The following is a 17,033-nucleotide window of genomic DNA, read 5'->3' on the forward strand; positions in this document are numbered from 1 at the left end:
AAGATGGAGAAAGTAGGACAAGATGGAGACAGTAGGACAAGAAGGAGACAGTAGGGCAAGATGGAGACAGTAGGGCAAGATGGAGACAGTAGGGCAAGATGGAGACTTTAGGATAAGATGGAGACAGTAGGACAAGATGGAGACAGTAGGACAAGATGGAGACAGTAGGACAAGATGGAGAAAGTAGGACAAGATGGAGACAGTAGGACAAGAAGGAGACAGTAGGGCAAGAAGGAGACAGTAGGGCAAGATGGAGACTTTAGGATAAGATGGAGACAGTAGGACAAGATGGAGACAGTAGGACAAGATGAAGAAAGTAGGGCAAGATGGAGACAGTAGGGCAAGATGGAGACAGTAGGGCACGATGGAGACAGTAGGGCAAGATGGAGACTTTAGGATAAGATGGAGACAGTAGGACAAGATGGAGACAGTAGGACAAGATGGAGACAGTAGGACAAGATGGAGACAGTAGGACAAGAAGGAGACAGTAGGGCAAGATGGAGACAGTAGGGCAAGATGGAGACTTTAGGATAAGATGGAGACAGTAGGACAAGATGGAGACAGTAGGACAAGATGGAGACAGTAGGACAAGATGGAGAAAGTAGGACAAGATGGAGACAGTAGGACAAGAAGGAGACAGTAGGGCAAGAAGGAGACAGTAGGGCAAGATGGAGACTTTAGGATAAGATGGAGACAGTAGGACAAGATGGAGACAGTAGGACAAGATGGAGACAGTAGGGCAAGATGGAGACAGTAGGGCAAGATGGAGACAGTAGGGCACGATGGAGACAGTAGGACAAGATGGAGACAGTATAACAAGATGGAGACAGTAGGACAAGATGGAGACAGTAGGGCAAGATGGAGACAGCAGGACAAGATGGAAACAGCAACACAAGATGGAGACAGTAGGACAAGATGGAGACAGTAGGGCAAGATGGAGACAGTAGGACAAGATGGAGACAGTACAACAAGATGCAGACAGTAGGACAAGATGGAGACAGTAGGGCAAGATGGAGATAGTAGGGCAAAATGGAGACAGTAGGACAAGATGGAGACAGTAGGACAAGATGGAGACAGTAGGACAAGATGGAAACAGTAGGGCAAGATGGAGACAGCAGGACAAGATGGAAACAGCAACACAAGATGGAGACAGTAGGACAAGATGGAGACAGTAGGGCAAGATGGAGACAGTAGGGCAAGATGGAGACAGCAGGACAAGATGGAAACAGCAACACAAGATGGAGACAGTAGGACAAGATGGAGACAGTAGGGCAAGATGGAGACAGTAGGACAAGATGGAGACAGTAGGGCAAGATGGAGACAGTAGGACAAGATGGAGACAGTAGGGCAAGATGGAGATAGTAGGGCAAAATGGAGACAGTAGGACAAGATGGAGACAGTAGGACAAGATGGAGACAGTAGGGCAAGATGGAGACAGTAGGACAAATTAAATAGAGTGCATGGGGTGTGACAGATGTGGTTTTTCATGTTGATACAGAGTAAGTCTTATCACTGACAATCTACGTTTGCTAAACCTTCTGTACTACTAAAGTGTTACTTGTCAGATAATGGTGGGTGACTTGTAGCTATAGAGTAGGAGTGTGGGGACTTACATTGTAGTAGTAAAGCAGGTGTAGCCCAAAGAGTCAGTGACATTGTACTTAGACATTTCAGCTGAATGTGACCAAAGCTCCGGGGCCTGATGGGCTTCACTCATGAGTAAAAAGAGACTTTGCACATAGTCAGCCCCTTATTCCAAACCTCTGGGATCCATTGGGCTGGAGCAGAGCTGATGTCATTCCATTTGAATATTGGTAAAGATCAGATCGTTAATGGGAATTAGTTAAATGAGTGACAAATGTACCTGCTGTGTATAAAGAACAAAGTGGGGGCAAAACTGTTTTGTATCTGTTTGTTCTCCTGGCAGGGGAGGTGCCCATAGGTGCAACACTGAGCAGCGATTGGCTCGTTCTATTAAAGGGGAAGCGCATGTGGGTATTGCTGGCTTCTTTCTGCCAGAAATAGCCAAACATTGGTATTGGAAAATCATTATGTGTTGGCTCTTCTATCTCTTGGATCCTGATCTATAAGAAAGAGGAAAACTTACCCTTAATCATCAGATTATAATATCATTATACAGTAGAACTTTTGTAAATCAGCTGCCTTCTTCTACATTGTATCAGGAGCCAGAACCAGCAGTGCAGAGAATATAAACAGCCAGGGGGCATTGCTTTCTGTAGCAGTTACAATGACAATGAGGAATTTATGGATATTGGGAAGTTGGGGCAATTTTTACATTAAGCAACATGCTGGGGGAGGGGCAAAGAGACCAGAGGGGGTGGAGTCTTAAAGCTAAAGTGAAGCATTGCAGAACTAAAATTTTGGGGAGTAGAAGGTGTTTATGTATTTGTGCTGCATTTGTGCCCTTTTTGTCCAGGGGTGTTGCTGCAATGAGGGGATTCAAGCACCCGGCAAGTTCTAGTGTTGGCGCTGGTGATGCTCCACCCACTCCAATGTGACAAGGGGCGGCACCACTGAGATGGACGAATTTATTCGGCAGACGCGAATTTGCCCGTTTTGCCGCCGGCGAACAAATTCGCAAAAGTGCAGAGAAAATTCGCTAGTTTTTTCGATGCCGGTGACGGTTCCGACGCCAGCGCCCATTTAGATGCCGGCGATAATAAACACTCGCCTATTGACTTTAATAGCCAGCGTCAACTTTGGAGCCCATTTTGGCGCCGGCATTAAAATCGTGTTTCGTGAATATTTTGCCAGTTTTGTGAATTTTACTGGAAATTTGTGAAATTCGTGGCAAAACGGGACAAATTGACCCATCACTAAGTCGCGGGTGCTGGTTGGGTGCTGGGAGTTTATTGAGCAGAAATGCAGGGAGTCCAGTAGAAAATGAGTCGGGATTTCTGGTGAGGCCACAAAGACATGTCGTGCCGTCCGGCTGCATCTAAGGAACAGTTGGGACACGTAGGACCCTGAAGCCTCAGGGAACCCAAGGCCGAAATCCAGCCCTGACAATTAGTCTGAGAACCTGTGGCCTTAATAGGGACAATTCAGGGATTGGGCATTGGGATGGGATTGTCAATGTAAGGAGCAACAGGAGAGAAAGGGTTAAGGTGGGAAAGAGCAGTAGTAGTGGGCGGGTGAGACCCAGCAGGGGCAGAAGAGATAGAGAGAGGGGCAGAGGAGATAGAGCAGATAGAGAGGGGCAGAGGAGATGGAGCATAAGAGAAAGAGAGTGGGCAGACTAAATGGAGAAGAAGAGATAGAAGGGCAGAAGAGATGGAGCAGAGGAGATGGAGTAGAAGAGATAGAGAGAGGGACAGAAGAGATGGAGCAGAAGAGATAGAGAGTGGGCAGAGGAGATGGAGCAGACAAGATGGAGAGAGGGTCAGGGGAGATGGAGCATAAGAGATGCATCATAAGAGATAAAGAGTGGGCAGAGGAGATGGAGCAGATAAGATAGAGAGACGGTCAGAGGAGATGGAGCAGAAGAGATAGAGAGAGGGTCAGAGGAGATGGAGCAGAAGAGATAGAGAGAGGGTCAGAAGAGATGGAGCAGAAGAGATAAAGAGTGGGGCAGAGGAGATGGAGCAGATAAGATAGAGAGACGGTCAGAGGAGATGGAGCAAAAGAGATAGAGAGAGGGTCAGAGGAGATGGAGCAGAAGAGATGGAGCAAAAGAGATAGAGAGAGGGTCAGAGGAGATGGAGCAGAAGAGATGGAGCAAAAGAGATAGAGAGTGGGCAGACTAAATGGAGAAGAAGAGATAGAGGGGCAGAAGAGATGGAGCAGAGGAGATGGAGTAGAAGAGATAGAGAGAGGGACAGAAGAGATGGAGCAGAAGAGATAAAGAGTGGGGCAGAGGAGATGGAGCAGATAAGATAGAGAGACGGTCAGAAGAGATGAAGCAAAAGAGATAGAGAGTGGGCAGACTAGATGGAGAAGAAGAGATAGAGAGAGGGGCAGAGAAATGAAGAGAAATGTATGTGAAGTATTTAGAGTCATAAACAGGAATAATAATCAAGTTTCCTGGGCAGATAAACATCACTTGCCCCTGTCTGTCTGTCTGTCTGTCTGTCTCCATCCTCTCCCGGGGGATCATTGATTGACATATTTTCATTTGTGCAGTTGCCCATGACAACTCACTTAATGTCAATTTTTACTAAAAAAATGCTAATCACTGATTGGTTGTTACTGTCTGACCCTGATTTGCCATGTGGGTATGTGCTGGGGGTATAAGTCTGTTCATTCTGTATCTGAGGGGTAAGTAGTCTCTGCAGGGGTCGGTTGTTCTGTTTCTTGTCGGACACAGATGTTTGGGTTATTTTGGGCTGATTTCAGTTCTGGGAGTGACCGGCACCATCTGTTTGTTATTCTCTATATAATGTACCTGGGGATTTTAAAGGGGAAGTACAACTTCTGTTCACCAGCGGATATTAATATGAGTTTGAATTGGTGACGTTACAGGGCAGACTGGGTTCCTATTGGTGGAGCTCCTGGACCACAAGCTGCAAAGAAATAAGTGGAATTTCTATGGAAGTGCAAAGCTCCAGGTTTCTTGCCCTTTATACCCCATGATAAGGAGTGTGAGCTCTGCAGCCTCTCTGGGCTCTTAGAATAGAGAGCAATGATCTGCCCCCGTGTCTGTATTCAGTTCTGCAGTGAGGCCCAATCACTTGCAGGATCCAAGTCAGAAGGTGCAAGTCAGGGGCCCCAGGGCCACACAGGGCTCAGTACTTACTTCTTGCTCATTGCAGACATTAGTCCTCAGGTAACATTTGGGCTGTGGGAGGAACTGGGGGTTCCTTCATATCGGATCTTTCTTTGGCCCCAAGTAAATCAGTCTCTGTAACGTTCCCTATTAACCCCTCGTGTTTGTGAAGAATAAAATGAGGTTTCACTTGGGCATGTGCCACGGAGGTGCCGGGGGGCCACTAATTGCCCAGGTAACAACAGGGTCAGTCCCTACTCATTGGTGGAAGAGGAATAGGATGGAAGAGAATTGGGGGCACTTGAGGAAATATTTGAGGGGTTTAGTAATTGTCCACATTTAGCAGAAAGGGGTCAATGAACCTTTAATGTAACTTATTTCCCCCCAGAACTCCCTGCAGCCCCCACTACTCACTGACACAACTCCTGTCCTGCGCTGTTGGGGGCTGACAGTTTTATCCCACTGACCCGACAACGTCACAATCACAAGGGACAACTGACCCCCCCCCTTGCCTGACACATTCTGTGACTTTATATTAACCCTCTGCAGGTAGAACTGCTCACTGGTGCCGCCCTCCTGTGGCTGCTGCTGGAACTGCACCCCGAGATTTCCATAGTCTTCTCTAAAAACCCTCAGCCTGTTGGGATTAAACTGCCGACCAGTCTCACCACTGCCCTGACGTGACATGAACTGGTGACAGTAATGGGAAAGAGAAATTCTAACTGGCTGTACTGGGCTCTCCCACCCACAGGGGCTTTGTCACAGCGAGAAATTGATCCAACTGGACCTACAAAGAGTCAAAACCTGGGAGGGAACTACAAGACTTGCTGACAAATGTCTGAGACAAAATCTCATCACTTACATTGTAACCCCATAACCTCACCAGCTGCAGCCAATATTGGGGATCAGTCAACTAAAGGACAAGTCATGCCACAAACTATACTGGCACCCCGAGTCCACTGCACCCCCTCCTCCACCTCATGCAATTGCTTCTATTGTTGTTCCAGTCGCACCATTTACATGCAGAAGTGTAACAAAATAAATAAATAGAATCCTCTGAATTGATTCATTGGTGGGGAGGAAAGGAGATCTCACCATCAGCATAGGAAGGGGTTCTTTACTGTAAGGACAGTCAGGTTATCGGATTCCCTACCAAGAGAGGGGGAATGAGTGATTCATTGGTGGGGAGGAAAGGAGATCTCACCATCAGCATAGGAAGGGGTTCTTTACTGTAAGGACAGTCAGGTTATGGGATTCCCTACCAAGAGAGGGGGAATGAGTGATTCATTGGTGGGGAGGAAAGGAGATCTCACCATCAGCATAGGAAGGGGTTCTATACTGTAAGGGCAGTCAGGTTATGGGATTCCCTACCAACAGAGGGGGAATGAGTGATTCATTGGTGGGGAGGAAAGGAGATCTCACCATCAGCATAGGAAGGGGTTCTTTACTGTAAGGACAGTCAGGTTATGGGATTCCCTACCAAGAGAGGGGAATAAGTGATTCATTGGTGGGGAGGAAAGGAGATCTCACCATCAGCATAGCAATGGCACACGTACTTGCATCCCCCTCTAGACAGGACTGTGCAGTGTAAGGCACATTATTACAGTAAGGCTGCACTATGATTTATATCCTTTATTCATGAATATTAATAAGAAATACACAGAGATTAGATAGATACCTGGAGATTTTCAGTGCATTACTTATAATGAACACAGGAGGGCGCCACACAGACACAATTCTGCTGTTGGGGCAGAACAAACAAAGGAGAGAATATGTTGTTGGTGTAACGGATCTTTAGTCCAATAAAAGTAATGAATAAATTGTGATGTGGGTGAGACTGGAATGTTTATATGGAAACTGTTTATTATCAACTCTAGAACCAATGAAATACACTTTGTATGTGGGGGGTGTTAGAGTAATGGGGGGGTTACATAGTTACATAGTTACATAGTTATATAGTTACATAGTTAAATTGGGTTGAAAAAAGACAAAGTCCATCAAGTCCAACCCCTCCAAAGTAAAACCCAGCCCCATACACACACCCCTCCCTACTGTCACATAAATGATATATCCCCATATCTATACTAACTATAGAGTTTAGTATCACAATAGCCTTTGTATTATGTCTGTCCAAGAAATCATCCAAGTCCCTCTTATAGTCATTAACTGAATCATCACCCGGCAGTGCATTCCCCAACCTCACTGTCCTCACTGTGATGAACCCCCTACTCTGTTCCTTTAAATGAAACTTCTTTTCCTCTAGTCTGAAGGGGAGGCCTCTGGTACGTGATTCTCTTTATGGGTAAAAAGGTCCCCTGCTATTTGTCTATAATGTCCTCTAATGTACTTGTAAAGTCTAATCATGTCCCCTCACAAGCGCCTTTTTTCCCCCAGAGAAAACAACCCCAACCTTGTCAGTCTCCCCTCATAATTTAACTCTTCCCTCCCTCTAACCAGTTTAGTTGCACGTGTTAGAGTAATGGGGGCAGGATCAGCTCTGAGGCTGGTGGGGTTCCAGGGTAAATGATATCAGTCAGGTCTGTATTTATTCATAGATTGTTTAAAAACAAATACTTCTATTTATCCACATTACAAAAGCAGTTTGTACCACCTGACACGTTTCACCCTTAATCAGAGGCTTAAAATAGGCTTTTTATTCACAACACTTTGTCTCACAGTGGATTGGTTTGGTCGGTCACATCAGAAGTATTAACCTCATTTACATACTAATTGGATTATTTCCTACAGCTGTGAGCAATTTGCATAGAGCAAGTTACTGGGAATCCTCTCTCCTTGTGGAGCTTTCACTTCCTTAAGGGAAATCTAATGTCTTTATACACAGGTTTATTTTTATTGCATAATGTCTCTTTATATTCTCTGCACTGCTGGTTCTGACTCCTAAAAAATATAGCTGCAGCAAGATGATAACCAAATCTAGAGAATAATTGACTTTTGCTATAAACCCAGTGAGAATGAGGAATGAATAGATGTTGGGAAGTTGTATCAGGAGTCAGAAGCAGCAGTGCAGAGAAGAGAAAGGGACAGACACAATGACAGTTACACAGAACTATAAACCCAGTGAGAATGAGGAATGAATGGATATTGGGAAGTTGTATCAGGAGTCAGAAGCAGCAGTGCAGAGAAAGGGACAGACACAATGACAGTTACACAGAACTATAAACCCAGTGAGAATGAGGAATGAATGGATATTGGGAAGTTGTATCAGGAGTCAGAAGCAGCAGTGCAGAGAAGAGAAAGGGACAGACACAATGACAGTTACACAGAACTATAAACCCAGTGAGAATGAGGAATGAATGGATATTGGGAAGTTGTATCAGGAGTCAGAAGCAGCAGTGCAGAGAAGAGAAAGGGACAGACACAATGACAGTTACACAGAACTATAAACCCAGTGAGAATGAGGAATGAATGGATATTGGGAAGTTGTATCAGGAGTCAGAAGCAGCAGTGCAGAGAAAGGGACAGACACAATGACAGTTACACAGAACTATAAACCCAGTGAGAATGAGGAATGAATGGATATTGGGAAGTTGTATCAGGAGTCAGAGGCAGCAGTGCAGAGAAGAGAAAGGGACAGACACAATGACAGTTACACAGAACTATAAACCCAGTGAGAATGAGGAATGAATGGATATTGGGAAGTTGTATCAGGAGTCAGAGGCAGCAGTGCAGAGAAAGGGACAGACACAATGACAGTTACACAGAACTATAAACCCAGTGAGAATGAGGAATGAATGGATATTGGGAAGTTGTATCAGGAGTCAGAGGCAGCAGTGCAGAGAAAGGGACAGACACAATGACAGTTACACAGAACTATAAACCCAGTGAGAATGAGGAATGAATGGATATTGGGAAGTTGTATCAGGAGTCAGAGGCAGCAGTGCAGAGAAGAGAAAGGGACAGACACAATGACAGTTACACAGAACTATAAACCCAGTGAGAATGAGGAATGAATGGATATTGGGAAGTTGTATCAGGAGTCAGAAGCAGCAGTGCAGAGAAAGGGACAGACGCAATGACAGTTACACAGAACTATAAACCCAGTGAGAATGAGGAATGAATGGATATTGGGAAGTTGTATCAGGAGTCAGAGGCAGCAGTGCAGAGAAGAGAAAGGGACAGACACAATTACAGTTACACAGAACTATAAACCCAGTGAGAATGAGGAATGAATGGATATTGGGAAGTTGTATCAGGAGTCAGAAGCAGCAGTGCAGAGAAAGGGACAGACACAGAAAGTAAAAGCTGAAGTTTTGGGAGTTTTCCTGGATAAGTTTTTTGAGTTTCTCAGATGAGTTGTTGGAGCCAATGAAAAGAAAGAGCAGAATATGAAGTCAATGTATTTGGTTTTTCTTTTGTTTTTTTTTAATCAAGTTTTTAGATTAAAATTTTTTAAAAAATTATCAAACATTCGAAGTTGGTAAAATTTTGAGTTTATTTGCATTTGATAAAAAAGTGATAAATCAGAATGTGAATAAGTAGGAAGACATTTAACACACGGGCCCCACTAATGTTTCCGGTTTCTCATGTGATTCTTTACTTTGGGTTTTAGGGCCAAACATTTCCGTGGGAAGAAGGTGCAGGGGGAGTGCGAGATCCGAGTGGAACAGGTAAGAGATTCCGGTCTCTCTGTCTCGTCAGTATCACGTGGGTAAGAAGTGGGGGACGTGGGGTACAGTGAGGACTGGGGGTACATGGGGGTACGTGGGGTACATGGGGTGCAGTAGAGATGTATCAACACCTTATAAAAGAATCATAAATATATATTTGCCTTTTAATGTTCTGCAGTGGGAATCAGGTTCTGTGGCTCTTTGGGGCCCAATGTAAAGGCTTTTCTCTGAGACTTCCATGTAAATAACCCCGAAATAACTTCCTCCCCCCAAATGGGGGACAGTCACATGATCCGTGTAGCTCTTCTCCTGCCCTTCATTCCCTCCTTTCCCCCCATCATTTTCTTTCTTTCCCTCTTTCTCTTTTCCACTGGCTCCCACTTCCCTTTCCTTTTAGTCCCCTGTTCTTCTTCTTACTTCCTACCTCTGTTTCCATTTCTTCCCACTTCCCTTTCTTTTCCCTTTTCTTCCCTGTTGTTTTCCTTTCTCTCTACTTCCCTTTCCTTTGCTTCCATCCCGAGTTCTCTCTTTTCTTCTTTCTCCTTCTTCCTTTCCTCTTCAGCTCCTCCCATCTGTCCCTAATACTCCTCTCCTTTCCCCTTCTCTCCCAATGTTTTCTCCCCATTCTCCTTTCTCTTCTTTAAAGGAGAACTAAACCCTACAAATGAATGTGGCTAAAAATGTCCTATTTTCTATAGTGAACTTATTGCACGAGGCTAAAGTTTGAGCTTGTCAATAGCAGCAATGATCCAGGACTTCAAACTTGTCACAGGGGGTCACCATCTTGGAAAGTGTCTGTGACACTCACATGCTCAGTGGGCTCTGATTGGCTGTTGAGAAGCTAAGCTTAGGGCTCGTCACTAATTATCCAGCAGAAAATGAGCTTCCCTGGCTGTAATATAAGCTGATGCTACAGGTTTGCTGATTATTCAATTCTGATGCTAATTGCACTGGTTTCTGTGCTGCCATGTAGTAATTATGTGTATTAATTACTAATCAGCCTTATATTGTGACATTTCTATTCTATGTGTACTGTATATTGTGAGTGGCTCCCTAAGCTCAGTAAGTGACAGCAGCACAGAGCATGTGAATCAGTGAATCAGCAGAAAAGAAGATGGGGAGCTACTGGGGCATCTTTGGAGACACAGATTGTTACTGCTAAAGGGCTGTGGTTGCCTTGGGCTGGTACAGAAGCAAAAAACATCATTTCTACCTAATTCTTTAGTTAGGCTTTAGTTCTCCTTTAATCTCTTCTTCTTACCTCTCCCATTGTTTCTATTTTGCCATTTTCTCCATTTCTCCTTCTCTCTCTTTCTCTTGTTTCCTCATCATGTGACCCCTCTCCTCTCCTGCTCTCCGTGCCCCCCAGTGTCTCGCTGTCAGTCATGCCGGGCCTATAGGCTGTAACTCCCGGTACCTCTGGGGTCGGCCGGTGGAAGAGAAATACAAAGTGAATGCAAGTGGCTCAGTCTGTATCTGTTTATTTAGGGGCCCCGTCAGGAGTGTGGCCCCATTTAGAGGCATTTCTGTCCCACCCGCTGATCTGATAATTAGTGGAACGAATCTCTTATTCTCACATGGCCACAAACATCTCTGTCCCACAGAGCTTACAGTCTGATCGACTATCTTTTCATATATAATTATTGCACTGATGTAATTCCACTCACAATTCCATGATATTCTTCATACTGACAGCCCCCCAATAGTGACAGCCCCCCAGTATGTAGCGCCTGTGTTATTCGTCTCCTATTTGTACATTTATTTTTCTTTTCCCACTTTCCCATCAGCACAGGGTCTCCCCAATAACCTGTACCCTTGGGGTTTCACTGAAATATGACTATAATATATTTTGTGCAGACAGTGTCCCCCTCTTGTGCATTTTTGGGGCAAAACCCATCGGTTACGGTTCATTCCCCTGAAGCAACTGTGTCGGCAGAAACATTTGATGCTGTAACAAAGGGTTAATGGTGTTAATATCAGAAGGAAAAAGTCAATTGAGGGACGGGGACAATTAACCTCTTGGGGTCAGGAAGGATTTTGTTTGCCCCTCTGAGGCAAATTTCAGAAGCTTTAGGTGTTATTTTAACATTTCAGGATAAACTTTTGTTTTTTGAAGCTCAGCAGAGCAGACAATAATCAGAATTGGCAGAGCCTAAAAGAGACCAACTGCAATATATCAGCATATAGTTATAAGGTCTCCTATGGAAAGCCACATATTAGTAACCTCCCCAAACAAATATATCCCCTTCCACCCCTGCCCATCAGCCGTATACAATGCAATATCTACACCTATACACATTGGTGGGAGCTGCCATTGAGCTTGATGTGCAGAGACTTTAATAGCAGAGAGGAACATATAGAGATGTGGGAATGGGGTGAACATGTCCTTGTACCTTGTCCCAAACCTCATTCTGTGTGTGTGGGGGGGGTAATGACCCTGTCATGTGACTTTTGTCTTTAGGCGGAATTCTCTGATATTAACCTAGTGGCGCATTCAAACGGCAGTTACACCATCGATCTAGAGGTCTCCCAGAATGGGACCAAAACTGTCAGGTGAGTCTGTGACACTTGTTACTGCTGCTCCGACAATGAAGAGGAGGTTCAACATTATTCAACATCACCATTTCCAACTCCTCCTACAACTTCCCAATATCTGTCTGTCCCTTTCTCTTCTCTGCACTGCTGCTTCTGACTCCTGATACAACTTCCCAATATCCATTCATTCCTCATTCTCACTGGGTTTATAGTTCTGTGTAACTGTCATTGTGTCTGTCCCTTTCTCTGCACTGCTGCCTCTGACTCCTGATACAACTTCCCAATATCCATTCATTCCTCATTCTTACTGGGTTTATAGTTCTGTGTAACTGTCATTGTGTCTGTCCCTTTCTCTGCACTGCTGCTTCTGACTCCTGATACAACTTCCCAATATCCATTCATTCCTCATTCTCACTGGGTTTATAGTTCTGTGTAACTGTCATTGTGTCTGTCCCTTTCTCTTCTCTGCACTGCTGCCTCTGACTCCTGATACAACTTCCCAATATCCATTCATTCCTCATTCTCACTGGGTTTATAGTTCTGTGTAACTGTCATTGTGTCTGTCCCTTTCTCTGCACTGCTGCTTCTGACTCCTGATACAACTTCCCAATATCCATTCATTCCTCATTCTCACTGGGTTTATAGTTCTGTGTAACTGTCATTGTGTCTGTCCCTTTCTCTGCACTGCTGCTTCTGACTCCTGATACAACTTCCCAATATCCATTCATTCCTCATTCTCACTGGGTTTATAGTTCTGTGTAACTGTCATTGTGTCTGTCCCTTTCTCTTCTCTGCACTGCTGCTTCTGACTCCTGATACAACTTCCCAATATCCATTCATTCCTCATTCTCACTGGGTTTATAGTTCTGTGTAACTGTCATTGTGTCTGTCCCTTTCTCTTCTCTGCACTGCTGCTTCTGACTCCTGATACAACTTCCCAATATCCATTCATTCCTCATTCTCACTGGGTTTATAGTTCTGTGTAACTGTCATTGTGTCTGTCCCTTTCTCTTCTCTGCACTGCTGCCTCTGACTCCTGATACAACTTCCCAATATCCATTCATTCCTCATTCTCACTGGGTTTATAGTTCTGTGGAACTGTCATTGTGTCTGTCCCTTTCTCTTCTCTGCACTGCTGCTTCTGACTCCTGATACAACTTCCCAATATCCATTCATTCCTCATTCTCACTGGGTTTATAGTTCTGTGTAACTGTCATTGTGTCTGTCCCTTTCTCTGCACTGCTGCCTCTGACTCCTGATACAACTTCCCAATATCCATTCATTCCTCATTCTTACTGGGTTTATAGTTCTGTGTAACTGTCATTGTGTCTGTCCCTTTCTCTGCACTGCTGCTTCTGACTCCTGATACAACTTCCCAATATCCATTCATTCCTCATTCTCACTGGGTTTATAGTTCTGTGTAACTGTCATTGTGTCTGTCCCTTTCTCTTCTCTGCACTGCTGCCTCTGACTCCTGATACAACTTCCCAATATCCATTCATTCCTCATTCTCACTGGGTTTATAGTTCTGTGTAACTGTCATTGTGTCTGTCCCTTTCTCTGCACTGCTGCTTCTGACTCCTGATACAACTTCCCAATATCCATTCATTCCTCATTCTCACTGGGTTTATAGTTCTGTGTAACTGTCATTGTGTCTGTCCCTTTCTCTTCTCTGCACTGCTGCTTCTGACTCCTGATACAACTTCCCAATATCCATTCATTCCTCATTCTCACTGGGTTTATAGTTCTGTGTAACTGTCATTGTGTCTGTCCCTTTCTCTTCTCTGCACTGCTGCTTCTGACTCCTGATACAACTTCCCAATATCCATTCATTCCTCATTCTCACTGGGTTTATAGTTCTGTGTAACTGTCATTGTGTCTGTCCCTTTCTCTTCTCTGCACTGCTGCCTCTGACTCCTGATACAACTTCCCAATATCCATTCATTCCTCATTCTCACTGGGTTTATAGTTCTGTGGAACTGTCATTGTGTCTGTCCCTTTCTCTTCTCTGCACTGCTGCTTCTGACTCCTGATACAACTTCCCAATATCCATTCATTCCTCATTCTCACTGGGTTTATAGTTCTGTGTAACTGTCATTGTGTCTGTCCCTTTCTCTGCACTGCTGCCTCTGACTCCTGATACAACTTCCCAATATCCATTCATTCCTCATTCTCACTGGGTTTATAGTTCTGTGTAACTGTCATTGTGTCTGTCCCTTTCTCTTCTCTGCACTGCTGCCTCTGACTCCTGATACAACTTCCCAATATCCATTCATTCCTCATTCTCACTGGGTTTATAGTTCTGTGTAACTGTCATTGTGTCTGTCCCTTTCTCTGCACTGCTGCTTCTGACTCCTGATACAACTTCCCAATATCCATTCATTCCTCATTCTCACTGGGTTTATAGTTCTGTGTAACTGTCATTGTGTCTGTCCCTTTCTCTGCACTGCTGCTTCTGACTCCTGATACAACTTCCCAATATCCATTCATTCCTCATTCTCACTGGGTTTATAGTTCTGTGTAACTGTCATTGTGTCTGTCCCTTTCTCTTCTCTGCACTGCTGCTTCTGACTCCTGATACAACTTCCCAATATCCATTCATTCCTCATTCTCACTGGGTTTATAGTTCGGTGTAACTGTCATTGTGTCTGTCCCTTTCTCTTCTCTGCACTGCTGCTTCTGACTCCTGATACAACTTCCCAATATCCATTCATTCCTCATTCTCACTGGGTTTATAGTTCTGTGTAACTGTCATTGTGTCTGTCCCTTTCTCTTCTCTGCACTGCTGCTTCTGACTCCTGATACAACTTCCCAATATCCATTCATTCCTCATTCTCACTGGGTTTATAGTTCTGTGTAACTGTCATTGTGTCTGTCCCTTTCTCTGCACTGCTGCCTCTGACTCCTGATACAACTTCCCAATATCCATTCATTCCTCATTCTCACTGGGTTTATAGTTCTGTGTAACTGTCATTGTGTCTGTCCCTTTCTCTTCTCTGCACTGCTGCCTCTGACTCCTGATACAACTTCCCAATATCCATTCATTCCTCATTCTCACTGGGTTTATAGTTCTGTGTAACTGTCATTGTGTCTGTCCCTTTCTCTGCACTGCTGCTTCTGACTCCTGATACAACTTCCCAATATCCATTCATTCCTCATTCTCACTGGGTTTATAGTTCTGTGTAACTGTCATTGTGTCTGTCCCTTTCTCTGCACTGCTGCTTCTGACTCCTGATACAACTTCCCAATATCCATTCATTCCTCATTCTCACTGGGTTTATAGTTCTGTGTAACTGTCATTGTGTCTGTCCCTTTCTCTTCTCTGCACTGCTGCTTCTGACTCCTGATACAACTTCCCAATATCCATTCATTCCTCATTCTCACTGGGTTTATAGTTCGGTGTAACTGTCATTGTGTCTGTCCCTTTCTCTTCTCTGCACTGCTGCTTCTGACTCCTGATACAACTTCCCAATATCCATTCATTCCTCATTCTCACTGGGTTTATAGTTCTGTGTAACTGTCATTGTGTCTGTCCCTTTCTCTTCTCTGCACTGCTGCTTCTGACTCCTGATACAACTTCCCAATATCCATTCATTCCTCATTCTCACTGGGTTTATAGTTCTGTGTAACTGTCATTGTGTCTGTCCCTTTCTCTGCACTGCTGCTTCTGACTCCTGATACAACTTCCCAATATCCATTCATTCCTCATTCTCACTGGGTTTATAGTTCTGTGTAACTGTCATTGTGTCTGTCCCTTTCTCTTCTCTGCACTGCTGCTTCTGACTCCTGATACAACTTCCCAATATCCATTCATTCCTCATTCTCACTGGGTTTATAGTTCTGTGTAACTGTCATTGTGTCTGTCCCTTTCTCTGCACTGCTGCTTCTGACTCCTGATACAACTTCCCAATATCCATTCATTCCTCATTCTCACTGGGTTTATAGTTCTGTGTAACTGTCATTGTGTCTGTCCCTTTCTCTTCTCTGCACTGCTGCCTCTGACTCCTGATATTTTTACTGTCTGTCATTGTCTGTCCATTTCTGTATGGGGTGCCGTTTGTCCCAAATACATTCTGTATACAAAACTATCCCTAATACACAGAATGAATGTCTCTCATGTTATATAAGTATTTGTGACCATACACAGATAAAACTAATATACAAAAGACTTATTTCTATTAAAGAATGAGAACAAAATCTGGTTAGTGCACAAAAGGATGTCATTATATCACAAACTCCATTCTGTACAGTTTAACAAGCAATCTGTCTCACAAATGTATAACCTCCATGTAACGGACTCACTTATATGCAAAAATACTTACAGAATGAATTATGTAAATAAAACTTGGACATAATATATAATAGTGTAAGTAACTAGTGCCTGTCAGGATAGATTTGAATGACAAAATAGATATTTGTGACTAGGGTTGCCACCCGGCCGGTAAAACACCTGCCAAGGCCGGGGCCGGTATTACACATTTACCAGCAATGTAGCTGCCGGTAAATTTGTAATACCCTTAAAAAGACCCCCTCGGCCTCCCCCCAATCCCCTGTAAACTTACCTTGTCCTTCGGTTCTTGTCCTGGCCACTCACTGGCCACGCCCGTTTGCAACATAACCCCGCCCCCTTTGACATCACACCACACCCCCTTTTTGTACCCGCCCCCACCAGCCGGAATTTTTTGGGGGAAAAGGTGGCAACCCTATTTGTGACAAAAAGCAAGAATTTATAGTACAGGATTCATTCTTTCCACAAAATGAAAGTTTTGTTTCACAAAACAGATAAAATAACTATTCTGTGAAGCAATAGTGTCAGTCACATTCAGTTTTGTCTGTTTAGGTCCTTTCGACCCGATTTCGTGCTCATTCGGCAGCATTCCTTCAGTATGGCCGAGAACGAGGATTTCCGGACTCTTATTATTGGAATGCAATACGCCGGGATCCCCTGCATTAACTCCTTAGAATCCATTTACAATTTCTGCGACAAGCCATGGGTGGTGAGTAGGAAATGTATCAATTTCCCATAATGCCTTTCACTATATCAGACCCATGAAGGAGACTCTCAGACCTGCGCAGGGCATTGTGGGACACGGAGAAGAACTGGCAGTTGCTACAATGCTTCAGTGGAGGAATTCTGGGAGGAG

At 44.3% G+C, this 17,033-nt stretch overlaps 1 protein-coding gene across 2 annotated transcripts in view; it reads left to right on the forward strand.

Moving 5' to 3' along the window:
- Nucleotides 1-17,033, forward strand: part of syn2.S (synapsin II S homeolog) — an 85,204-nt gene that overhangs the window by 19,720 nt on the left and 48,451 nt on the right. For both annotated transcript variants that reach the window (XM_041591437.1, NM_001095902.1), the window contains 3 exon segments: nt 9,297-9,354; nt 11,816-11,907; nt 16,730-16,886. In XM_041591437.1, the coding sequence (XP_041447371.1) occupies nt 9,297-9,354; nt 11,816-11,907; nt 16,730-16,886 (307 nt within the window).

The sequence above is a fragment of the Xenopus laevis genome, chromosome 4S (assembly GCF_017654675.1).
Source record: "Xenopus laevis strain J_2021 chromosome 4S, Xenopus_laevis_v10.1, whole genome shotgun sequence".
NCBI lineage: Eukaryota > Metazoa > Chordata > Amphibia > Anura > Pipidae > Xenopus > Xenopus laevis.